Below are 11500 nucleotides of genomic sequence, written 5' to 3' on the forward strand. Positions count from 1 at the left end.
GCGAAATACACTGATTAACAAAGTGTCAGAAACCGGACTCAGCAACCTATACATCATGATCCAGTGGGATCCGTCCCGGGAAATGCAAGTTTAGTTTAACATCTGGGTGTCAATTAATGGGATATACTGTATAAATAAAAGACAACAGCAGCAACAAAAAAAAAACAGCCACACAACGATCATCCCAATAAATGGAAAACACTGGAACAGACGGTCTAGAAATACACCCACACAAATACAGTCAACTGATTTTTAAAAGGGGAGCAAAGGCGATTCAATGGAGAAACGATAATCTTTCCAACAAATAGTGCTGGAACTATTAGACATCCTCATGTTTAAAAGTGACCCAGACACAGATCTTACACCTTTCACAAATATTTTATCACAAAACTATAACACACCTAGAAGGTAACACAGAAGACAATGTAGGTGATCTTGAGTTTGGCAATGACTTTTTAAGACACAACACCAAAAACACAATCCATCAAAGGAAAGCTCAGTAATTTGGACTTCACTAAAATTTAAAATCTCTGCTCTGCCAAAGAAACTGTTACAAGAATATGACAAGATATTCATCATACATCATCAGGGAATTGCAAATTAAAGCAACAAGAGCAAACTATTAGCACACAACTATTTGAATGGTAAAAATCCAAAACACTGAGAACACCAAATGCTGATGAGGACATGAAGCAACAGGAACTCTCACCCATTGCTGATGGGAATGTAAAATGATACCGCCACTTTGGAAGATAGTCTCTTACAAAACTAAACAAACTTATCATATGACACAGCAAACCATGCTCCTTGACTTGGCCCCAAATGAATTGAAAATCACTAGAACAAAACCTCCACACAAAACCTATACAGATGATGCATATGGCAGGTTTATTCATAAGTGCCAAAACTTGGAAGCAATCAAGATGTTCTTCAGTCAGTGAATGGATAAACAAACTGTGGTACATCCATACAATGGAATATTATTCAGTACACAAATCTTTATAGCAGCTTTATTTGTAACAGCTCAAAATTGGAAACAACCCAAATACCCACTGACAGCTGAATGAGTAAAAAACCAGCTGTGGCATACCCACACAGTGGAATAATACTCCATGATACAAATGCGCTAACTGTTGATACATGCAACAAATGGGTTAATCTTGAAACAGTTATGGTTAGTGAAAAATACCAGTCCCCGCTCCCCAGAAATTACCTACCACATGACTCTGTTTATGTGAAACTCTAGAAAATGCTTGCTATTACTTGTGAACTGTGGGAATGGAGCTTAGAAAGGACGGGAGGAAAGGACTATAAAGGGACACAGGGACTCTTGGTTGTGTTGGATAGCTTCATTTTGATTGTGGGGATGGTTTCATCCACATGTACCCATGCCGAAACATAACATGTTTCACACTTTACACATGTGAGATTTGTTTCATGTCACCATATCTCAATAAAGCTGCTAAGAACTAAATGTTCCCCATAAAAGTCCGTATCTACCTCTCCTTCTGAAAAGTACCATCGATCAACTGCTCTGGTTCTACCATATCCCTCTTCCCACAATTTGGGAGGGTGAGCCCTGCCTCTGTATCAGTAAAAACTGGAGAGCAGTGAAGTCCACGTCCACTTCAGTCACCAGGCATGCTGGCTGGCTCAGAGAAGGACCTCTCTTCTGTCAGTGCTGGGCTTCTAGCCGGGGCAGTGATGGCCATTACGCCAATAGCCCAGGCAGGTACACGAATCTGCAAATCTTCAGATTATTTACTCTGACAGTGGCATTGGCCACAGGAGATCGAGACGCCTGAAGGTCCTGAGCCTTTCTGTACACCTTCATGCCACACAGCCGAAATCACCCAGTTAGAGATGCCTGCTTTAGAGCAGACACGCATCCTCTCATTAGCCAGTCACCCCAACTCTGTGACCTCAGTGCTTCTACACCAGCTGTGATTCCCACCTTGTCCTTCACCTTCCAATCAATGATACCAGCCTACGGGGTTCTGGACATCAGGGACTGGCTCCCATACAGGTCCAGGAACAGAGATCCCTCCAAAGTGCTGGGGCATGTGGGACACTCCTGAGGAACAGAGGACCCGACTCATGTTGCTTCCAGAAGCACTGGAGACTTTCACACCAACTACGCCCTCCTCAGAAGGAACTCTGGGCTCACAGGAAATCCTGACTTCCAGGCCATGGGATCAGATGCACAGAGCTCTTCAGTCTTTTCTAGCAAGCCTTGGGCAACAATGCAACACAGGCCAAACTAGACTGAAATCTGTTCCCTGCCACCCTACTGTGCCCTTTGAGGCACATCAGGTTGGTGCCAACAAAAGGTGTTCCTCCCTTTGTGTTGGCAGAAACCGATTTTTCCTCAATCCATTATACACAGTGAGCTGACCTCCCAAGAGTGAGGATGGCAGAGACAGGCCTTTATCACTACAGGAACCAGAGCAGCAGAGGGCAGGTAGTTCCAAAGTCGAGTGCTTTGGAAGCAGGAAAAACAAGTCACAGCTATCATGCTGACAGTCAACACTGTCCATGAAGAAGGGAAATCTTGTCTGGAAATCCCCAGCAGAATCCAGTTCAGATCCTTTCAGCCAGAGCTTGATCACAGTCACTCAGAACCTGGTCACGGGGGAGGAAACGAGGACCTTCAATGGACTCAGAATATTCATGATCCTCTCCAGGGAATAGGAGAGAGAGAACAGGCGTAATGTCGTGCATGTTGGCGTAACTGACAGGCACCGTGAGAACGTAACAGCTGGTGCAGCGAGGCTTCCGCCACGGGCACTGGCAGTCATGGAACCGTCAAGAGCCCTGGACAGTTCAGAAAGTGCAATGCGCCTCATGAAAACTTCTCACCTGCGTGTTCAAATTGGGAGTCTCCCCAGGACGGATGGACGAACGTACAAGGTTGACCTGTTGGCTCCTGGCTCCTTCCCCCGGGGCCCTCACAGAGCTTTGCTCTGGTGTCAGTCCTATCTTTTTTTTTTTTTTTAAATCTTGTTTCTATTTTGGGGAGTGGGGAGGTAATTGGGCTTTTACTTATTTTTTTTTTTTATTTTAACAGAGGTACTGGGGATGGAACCCAGCACCTTGTGTGTGCTAAGTAAGCACATGCTCCACTGCTGAGCTACACCCTCCACCAGTCCTACCATCTTGAACAAAAACACAGCACATTTTCTGCATTCATAAGGCCTTTCTCTAGTGTGAACTCTGTGGGTGTTAAACAAGTTTAAGAGATGCAGCTAGAGGGCCTCCTAAACTGCTGCACTCATGAGGCCGCTCCCCCACGTGAACTTTCTGGTGCCGAACAAGGTGGGAGCTTCTGCTGTAGGCTTTCCCGCATTCACTGCACACGTAAGGCTTTTCTCCAGTGTGAACCCTCTGGTGTAGGATGAGGCTAGAGTTGCGGCTAAAGAATTTTCCACACTCACTGCACTCGTAAGGTCTGGCTCCAGTGTGAACTTTCTTGTGTTGCACAAGGTGGGAACTACTAATGTACGCTTTTCCACACTCACTGCACACATAAGGCCTGGCCCCAGTGTGAACTCTCTGGTGGAGAATGAGGCTGGAGTTGTGGCTAAAGCATTTCCCACATTCACTGCACTCATAAGGCTTCGCTCCAGTGTGAACTCTCTGGTGCACAATAAGGTTGGAGCTATGGCTGAAGAATTTTCCACATTCCCCACACTCGTACGGCCTTTCTCCAGTGTGGATTTTCTGGTGCTGAACAAGTGTGTCTTTACGGCTGAAGGCCTTTCCACATTCGCTGCACTCATAGGGCCTTGATCCAGTGTGAATTATCTGGTGCTGAACGAGTGTGTCTTTGCAGCCGAAAGCCTTCCCACATTTGCTGCACACATAAGACCGTGCCCCTGTGTGGACTCTCCGATGTTTAATGAGGCTGGAGTTATGGCTAAAGAACTTCCCACATTCGATGCACTCGTAAGGCCTTGCCCCTGTATGGATTCTCCAGTGCTCAATCAGGTGGGAGCTCTGGCTAAAGAATTTCCCACATTCACTGCACTCGTAAGGCCTCTCTCCAGTGTGAAACCTCTGGTGTTGAACGAGGGTGTCTTTGCGGCTGAAGGCTTTTCCACATTCACTGCACTTATAAGGCCTTTCTCCGGTGTGGATTCTCTGGTGCTGAATAAGGTGGGAGCTTCTGCTGTAGGCTTTCCCACACTCACTGCAGTCATAAGACCTTTCCCCTGTGTGGACTCTCTGGTGCTGAACAAGCGTATCTTTGCGGCTAAAGACCTTCCCACATTCACTGCACGTGTAATGTCTTTTTCCAGTGTGAAACTTCTGGTGCATTTTTAGGTGAGACAGATGAATGAAGGCCTTTCCACACTCCTTACACACATGTGATGTTTCTCCACTATGAGTGAGAGCTGATTTCTCCTTGGACAGATTTCCACATGGCAGGCACCTAAAGGCTCTCACTGGGGTCTGAGTTACCTGGTTGTCAAGGAAAGTGAAGGTGTTCAGGAGGGCTCTTCCACTGTCACTGCAGTTGAAAAGCATCAGCTCTGCCTGGTCTCCCTCGTGTGGCCCAAGATGGGAGCTGGCCGGAAAAGACTCCAGGAACTCAGTCCTTCCGCATGGACTCATTCCACTGTGAATGTTCTGGTGCTGGAAGAGGCCAGAGCCATCTGGCAAGTCCATCCCTTCCTCCCTGCAAGTAAAGGGTCTCCCTAACACGTGGACAGCACACCTCTTCCCAAGTGAGGCCCCACCACCATCCCCTCTGAAGGGTTTCTTCCCACCGTATTGTGTGTGGTGCTGATAAAGGTTTTCACTGAATAAGGATCCTCTCCCACAGGGGTCCCATGTGTACAGTTTCTGTGCTGGGTACGATCCCTGGTGTTCAGCCAGGTGCAAAATGTCTTTCAAGAGTGGGTCACATATCTCACACGGGTGGGCTTTCTGGAAAAATGGACAGGACTCAGAAGTCCTGAGCTCGGACACTCCTTCTACAAAAACGCTCTGCTTGGTAGGGGCCTCCTCATTGTCTGCTTCACACCAACAACCTGAAAGCAAAGAAATGCTAGTGAAGCACATGGTGACTTTGGTGGGAAGCAGCAATTCCATCACATAGGTATGTGTGACACACCAATGAAGGAGTCCCCTGGCTTCTGGCAGGATGAGGGAGCTGGGATCAGGGACCTGGACCCCAGAAGATCACAGTACGGACGAACTCTAGTGATGGGTAAAGACACAGTGGTGGTGTAGTGGAGACACGGAGTGGAGGCCAGGTCTCCAACTCATCCCTCTACAAAAGGGTTTCAGCAGGGCCTTGGCTGCTGGTGTCAGGCGAGCTCTGTGCAGAAGAGTGTGTCCAGGCCTGGGAAAATCTGACTGTAAGTGAGTAGCTGGTTCCGCAGGGCTACGTAAGGATATGTGCACAGCTTATGACACGTTAAAATAGCCAACGTCGGAGCAGAGGAGAATGAGTGAGAACCGAGAGGTGGGGAAACCGCCAAGGGTTGGAAGACAGGACAGAAGTGTCAAGTGGGCCAAGTGCCAAGAACGGGGAAGGAAAAGTGGACGTAAGGGGCTGCTCCAGGCCTCGGCAGGAAAACCCGGGGAACACAAAGCGGGCCAAAGGCGCGATATGAACCCAGCCCTCAGATGGCTCTCTCTCGGCTCCCACGAGGCCGGCCCAGGCCCCCCTGCCTGGCCTCTCTCTCTGTGGCTGGAATTGGGGCTAGCCTGGGGCGTTCTGCCCCTCTCCAAGTGGACAACCACACGGGATGTGGAAGATGGAAAGAAAACACAGGGCAGATGAGTGGCCCAGACAGACCCATCCCACAGAGAAGGAAAAAAAAAATGTCAAAACAAACAACCCAACAAACCTCGAAGGACAATTTGGCAGAATGTCCCTGTGACCTCCACAAGCAGCGACTGTGTCGGTACCTACAATTCCTGGCATCGTCAGGCCCCCAAGAAATGCCAGCTCTGGGATGAGGCCAGAAGTTGGAAGGGCCCAAGCCACGCTGAGTCTGCTAACGGGACTCAAAGAGCCCTGGACTCCTAACCTTCTCCTGAAAGGCTCTGGGCAGCAGGTGCTGGGACTACCCAGCGGGGTAGGAGACACTACCCAGCGCCCAGCCCCGGGACCTCCTCTGGGAACCAGAGAAGAGAGAGAAAAGAGTCAGTGATCGGCTGGACAGAGAGAGCTGCCCCTGGGGAGCTAGGGAATGACCAGATCCCAAGGATGCTGGAGCGGGTGTGAGGGCCTGGGGAAGGCAGCCTCTAAGACAGCCCCCAGGAAGGCCTACCTCCTGGTATTCCTGCCCTGAATCAACCTCTTCCCTTGATCGTAGGCTGGACTGATGCCCTGTTTCTAAGGAACAGAATATGGCAAAAATGATGCAGTTATTTTGCAAGGCTGGGTTAGAAAGAGACCAGTGTTCATCCTGGACATTCTCTCTTGCTCACTTGCTCAGAGAGAAGGCAAATTCCATGTTATGAGGTGTGTTACAGAAAGGCCACCATGATGAGGAACCAAGGGAGACCTCTGGCCAGTAGCCAGCTGGGAACTAATGCTAACAGTTCAACAAGCCACAAGAAACAAAATCCTGCAAACTATCACGTGAGTGCATTTATAAGTGGATTCCTCCTGAGATGGGCCATCAAATGAGAACACAGCTTTGGCTGACAGCTTGACTGAAACCTCCCAAGAGACCCTGAGCCGAAAGCACCCAGGTAAGCTGTAAGGGTGCACTGAAACTGAGATATCAAATTTTTACTGTTTCAAGTCACTAAATGTTGGAGTAATTTGCCATGTACCAATAGACAACTAAAACAGGGACTTACCTACGGAGGCCACAAGTGCAAAGTTCTCCAGCATCACGTCACGGTACAGGAGTCTCTGAGCTTCCTCAAGGAGCTCCCACTCCTCCCGGGAGAAGTACAGGAACACGTCCTCGAAGGCCACATAGCCCTGTCATGATGGGGACAGTTGAGCCCACAGATAACAGGACTCCCCAGTCTATCCACTCACCTACCCACCCCTGGTCCTTATCCTCCCCCGCCACCCAACTCAGGCGAGATACAAGCCTTGACACCACTAATGCCTGTTCTCACCTCATGTCTCCCTGATCGCTCAGAGCAGAGCCAAGTAGGTGGGCAGACAGATACTATGTAAGCTATGGGTCTGGCAAGAAGGGCACCAGACACTTTTCTGTCAGCATTAGATCACACTCCTCCTAACATTCTCTTTCTTTTTCTTTTAAATTTTTTGCGGGGAGGTAATTAGGTTTACTTATTCATTTATTTTTAGAGGAGGTGCTGGGGATTAAACCCAGGACTTTGTGTAGGCCAAGCACACACTCTACTCCTGAGTTATACCCTCCCCTCTACGTCACTCTGAACCACACTTTCTTCTGTCTCAGACCCCCCACCCATTACCACTGACAACCTCCGGCCCACACCATATGCACCTCCAAGGCACCCCTACCCACAAAGCCACTCTGCACACAGTATCCAGGAAGTACTCACGTGTCTTCATGACAGGCACCACTGCCACCCAGGTGCCTAAGCAAAAGACCCCATCCTTAGTCCCCAGTTTCTCATTAATGGCACTGCCACCATAACAAGATACTCCCTCAATTTAACCCACAGCTCCAGCCCACTTCACACACTGGCCACCACTTTGAACCTCTTCAACCAGAACACCTCCCCAGAACTAAAGACTTGTGTCCAGCCTCAACTAAGGGGTCTCGCGGGGGTCTTCTTAAACTAAACATGGTGAAAGCTTAACTCCCAATATAGCCACTGAAAACCACTCCTGCCACTGACCCCCCCCCCATCTCAGCTGATGCATTTCCATCGCCCTTCCGTATAAGGCAAAAAAAACTTGGGGTCGTCTGTGACCCTTTCTTTCATTTACCTATCACATCTGAAAATCCAGTCCCCCCACATAAGCAGCTACAAACTCCGCCTACTTCTCTCATTTCCATAGCCACTACCAACACTTCGTGAACTACCACAGCAGGTTCCTCCTTCACACACACACTGTTCTCAGCCAGAGGGCAGCCAGAGGGCAGCCAGAGGGAGCCCGTTAAGATCTGAGTCAGATCACCTCTCTCTTCTGCTCCAAATCCTCGATGTCTTTCATTGTCCTCAGAACAGAGGCTCAGACCCTCAGCCTGCCTTTCTTGACTGACTCCTGGTCCTGGTCTGAATCCTGACAGACATCATTTAGACTAGTGGTTCCTTGAGGACTCCCACCTCAATCTTACCTCCAAGCATTCACACATGCTGGTCCTGGGTCTAATACACCCTTCCAGTCCTCAGTCTATTGCCAGAAGTAGGATCCTCTTCATATAACCTTTGCCCTAGCTGCAGGATGCTGGGCTAGAAAGGACCCCATCTTTAAGGCCCGCAGGCTCAAGTGCAGAGGGAGGGACAGGTGAAGAGTCCCAGAATGTCACTGTGTCTCATCAGAAAATCCCCCTGGGTCCTACTTTAAAGACATATACAAAATCCATACACTTCTCTAACCTCCACTGCCACCACTCTGGTCCACTCACCATCACACTCACCTGGTCTGTTGCAGTAGACTCCATCCTGGTCTCCCTGCCCACCGAAGGCTTCCCCTAAACTTTCCACTCTGCAGCCAGTCAACGCTCCCGCCTGTTAATACCTAAGTCAGATCACCTCCCTTCCCTGTTACAAACCTGCCGTGGCTTCCACCACCCCCAGAACAGAGGCCCGGCTCCTCAGGCTGCCATTCCAGGCCTGATCCCAGACCGCGAGCTCTCTGTTCTCACCAAACATGAGAGACCTGTTTCTGGAACACTCCTAATTCATTCTCACCGCCAATATTGGTACCAACTGGCTCCTGTGCCTTGGAAAATTTCACGCCTCATCCCATCAACGCTGGGAATGGGAACCTCGCCATTTATCCGCCGTGAATGACTTCCTTTTATACTCAAGAGAAAGGGCGACGAAGGCGAAGCGGTGACACACCATCCCCTCCATCTGAGTCGGTGAGGGCTCGAAAGACCCTCCGCTCACCTGAGCCCGGTCCATAAGCGCCGCCGCCGCCATGGGATCCAGTGAGCAGAACCCGGTCGTAAGAAGCTGGGGAACGGAGCGGGCTCTGCGGGAGTAGCCGAACCACCACACGTTCACTGCGCGGGGCGACCTCGGAATGACGGTTGCACTCCGAGCCCCAGGCTCCCCCGTGTGAAAACGCGCACAAAACTCAGGGCGCCGCCTCCGGGGCCGGACCAGGACGGAGCGCCGGTGCCAAGGCCTCGGGGAGGGCGCAGCCCCGCCGGACACCTCCGCGCAAGGCGGCCCGTCCCACGACGGGGGTCATGGATCGTGACAAAGGCGCGGAGGGAGGTCCTGTCCTTTTTACTGTCCTTCCCTGTTCAGTTCGGAAGAGCCGTGTGAAAAGCGGACCGGTCCAGGACTCCCAGCCTCTCCAGCCACTGTGGACAGTCCCGGCGCTAGCAAAAAACGTCACAACGGCGACGCCGGAAGCCCCGCCTCTGTCGGCACGGGTGGCAGGAAACGCCCATCTTGCGGGCTGTCATTGGCGGAGCGCGGATGCGCCGGGCACAGACTTCTGGGTAAGGGAGTTTGTGCCTGGCGTCCAACTAGGGGAGGGCTCGTTTCCGGTTCGCCCCGGTAGCGGGAGAAAGGTCGGGGGCGGGAACGGCGTCCCGGAGTGTCAACGCTCTTCTTAAAGGGGACGCGCCCGGATTTCCGTGGTCACCCGGGACAGCGCCGCGTCCTCCAACGTTTCCAGCAGGTGACGACGTATTCTTCCTTTCTGGGAGAGCTGGGACTTGGGATTTAAATGGAACGAAGAGTATCCCTGTCTCGTGCCCGCGGTGCCTGCGGTCTTCGTGTAAGAACATGAAATGTAACTTTAACTGGTTGATACCCAAAATTGGTTATCACTTAGGAATGGACTGAAAAATCCAAGTGCTTGCATCCAGCCTTCACCTTCTGACGCAGAAACCCTGGGGTGGCGCCCTAGCTCAAGTTTGAGAACTGGAACTCTCCTTAAAAGTCAGGACCGCCTCCCCGCCCCCAAAGTGCAGCAACTAAAATGGGAAAATACTACAGCCTACCTCATGGGAAGTGAGATGAAAAGTGCTTAGCACAGGGTCCGGTGCTACATACACACACGCTATTATTGCTGCTATTCATCGTTACCGCAAGGTTGTGACAGCTGAGACAGGCTAGCAGCTGGTAGCCTTTACTGCGGTGCTTGCACTTGGACAAAGGTCTTCTCCAGCAATAAAATACAAAGAAGACAGTAGGGGACTAAAGATAACTGCATACTTCGGTAGTTGGGGGCAAATTATGAACAATAAGATACAAAAAGGCCAAAACCCAACGGCTGCTTCTGAGGTGCCCGGAGCAAAAGCAGGTTACTGTGCATGGTCCCCGCACACAGCACCACCAAAGAGGTGCGCAGACCACGTAAGCCACCCTTCTGGCCCAACTGACTGACCCTACCCCACCCCATTTAAGGAACCACCTCGGGCAACCCACCCCCTCACTCCTATTCAGGGAGTGAACAAGGAAACCTGACACTTGTTTTCAGTCCCTGGGGCTGCAGTGGGAGTCTCAATAAAGCCTGCCTAAATTCCTCCTCTGGCCCCTTATAAATTTCTATTGATTACAGAGTCCATGAACCCTGGTGGGTAAAACAGCTATAGGAGGAAGTCAGAGGCTCCTCTTTGCAGAATCACTGATCATATTTATTTTAAAATGTAAAATACAATCACTCCCTGACTCACCAAGGGCGTTGTAGGTAATGGTTAAAAATTTTGCATCGACCACACCTGTATACCTTTAGTCTCATTCTATACTTTTTAAACATTAAATGCAGGAAGTTTGCATCAACTACAGGTAGGCCTATTGTCAAAAGGATACATTTTTACCGGCCATACATGTGGGTGACTGAGATGCAGCTTCTGACCTGGAGCTCATTTCGTGTGGAGAAGGCAGTAACTGAAGCAGGTGCCATAAAGAGAGTGTTGCTTTGACAGACATGTGTCTGGGGGCCCCAGAACTACAGGAGAAGGAAGGACCAAGGTGTGGGGGTGTGAGGGCAGAGGTGGAGGGAGCAGAGTGACCTAGGGGCTGAGAGCTTGGAGTTGGGATTGATTGGGATTCTGGCTGATCTGCACTGTGCCCATCCCCAGCCACACAACCATGGTCATGTCGCTTATCCCTGGGGTTCAGTGTCCTTGTGTGTAAAGTAGGAAGATGGACATTGAACTCAAGCATAGGAAGCAAAGAAAGGAGCGAAAGGTTGATATGGAGACCCCTGAAGGAGGCAGGATCCCCAGGCAGGGTCGGCGTTGGAGAAAAACATCTCCAGCAAAGGAAAAAGCAGGTGTCAGGACAGACTGACAAGAGTGTGTGCTGGTGCCAGAACCAGATTACAGTCACTGTGGCTGTAGAGGGAAGAGGTGTGGGCAATGAGAGTGGGGCAGGTTGAGATAAGGCACTGGATGTTGCA

General features: G+C 50.4%; 1 protein-coding gene across 1 annotated transcript; it reads right to left on the bottom strand.

The window, feature by feature from the left end:
- Nucleotides 1–865: 865 nt before the first annotated feature.
- Nucleotides 866–9475, bottom strand: ZNF304 (zinc finger protein 304). Its single transcript, XM_045521909.2, has 3 exons — nucleotides 9028–9475; nucleotides 6823–6949; nucleotides 866–5033 (listed from the first exon to the last, which is right to left on the bottom strand). Exons 1-3 carry the CDS (start codon nucleotides 9058–9060, stop codon nucleotides 3223–3225), a joined length of 1971 nt encoding a protein of 656 aa, XP_045377865.1. The 5' UTR covers nucleotides 9061–9475; the 3' UTR covers nucleotides 866–3222.
- Between the last annotated feature and the right edge of the window lie 2025 nt (nucleotides 9476–11500).

This window comes from Camelus bactrianus, chromosome 9 (assembly GCF_048773025.1).
Source record: "Camelus bactrianus isolate YW-2024 breed Bactrian camel chromosome 9, ASM4877302v1, whole genome shotgun sequence".
NCBI classification, from domain to species: domain Eukaryota; kingdom Metazoa; phylum Chordata; class Mammalia; order Artiodactyla; family Camelidae; genus Camelus; species Camelus bactrianus.

Bases quoted from the DNA above. Each gene is read 5' to 3' on its own strand.
- ZNF304 (XM_045521909.2), bottom strand. From the start codon at position 9,060: ATGGCGGCGGCGGCGCTTATGGACCGGGCTCAG. The intron at 6,950-9,027 runs GTGAGCGGAGGG...CCATCATGACAG, and splicing joins CGCTTATGGACCGGGCTCAG to GGCTATGTGGCCTTCGAGGA. The intron at 5,034-6,822 runs GTAAGTCCCTGT...CTTTGCTTTCAG, and splicing joins TGCACTTGTGGCCTCCGTAG to GTTGTTGGTGTGAAGCAGAC.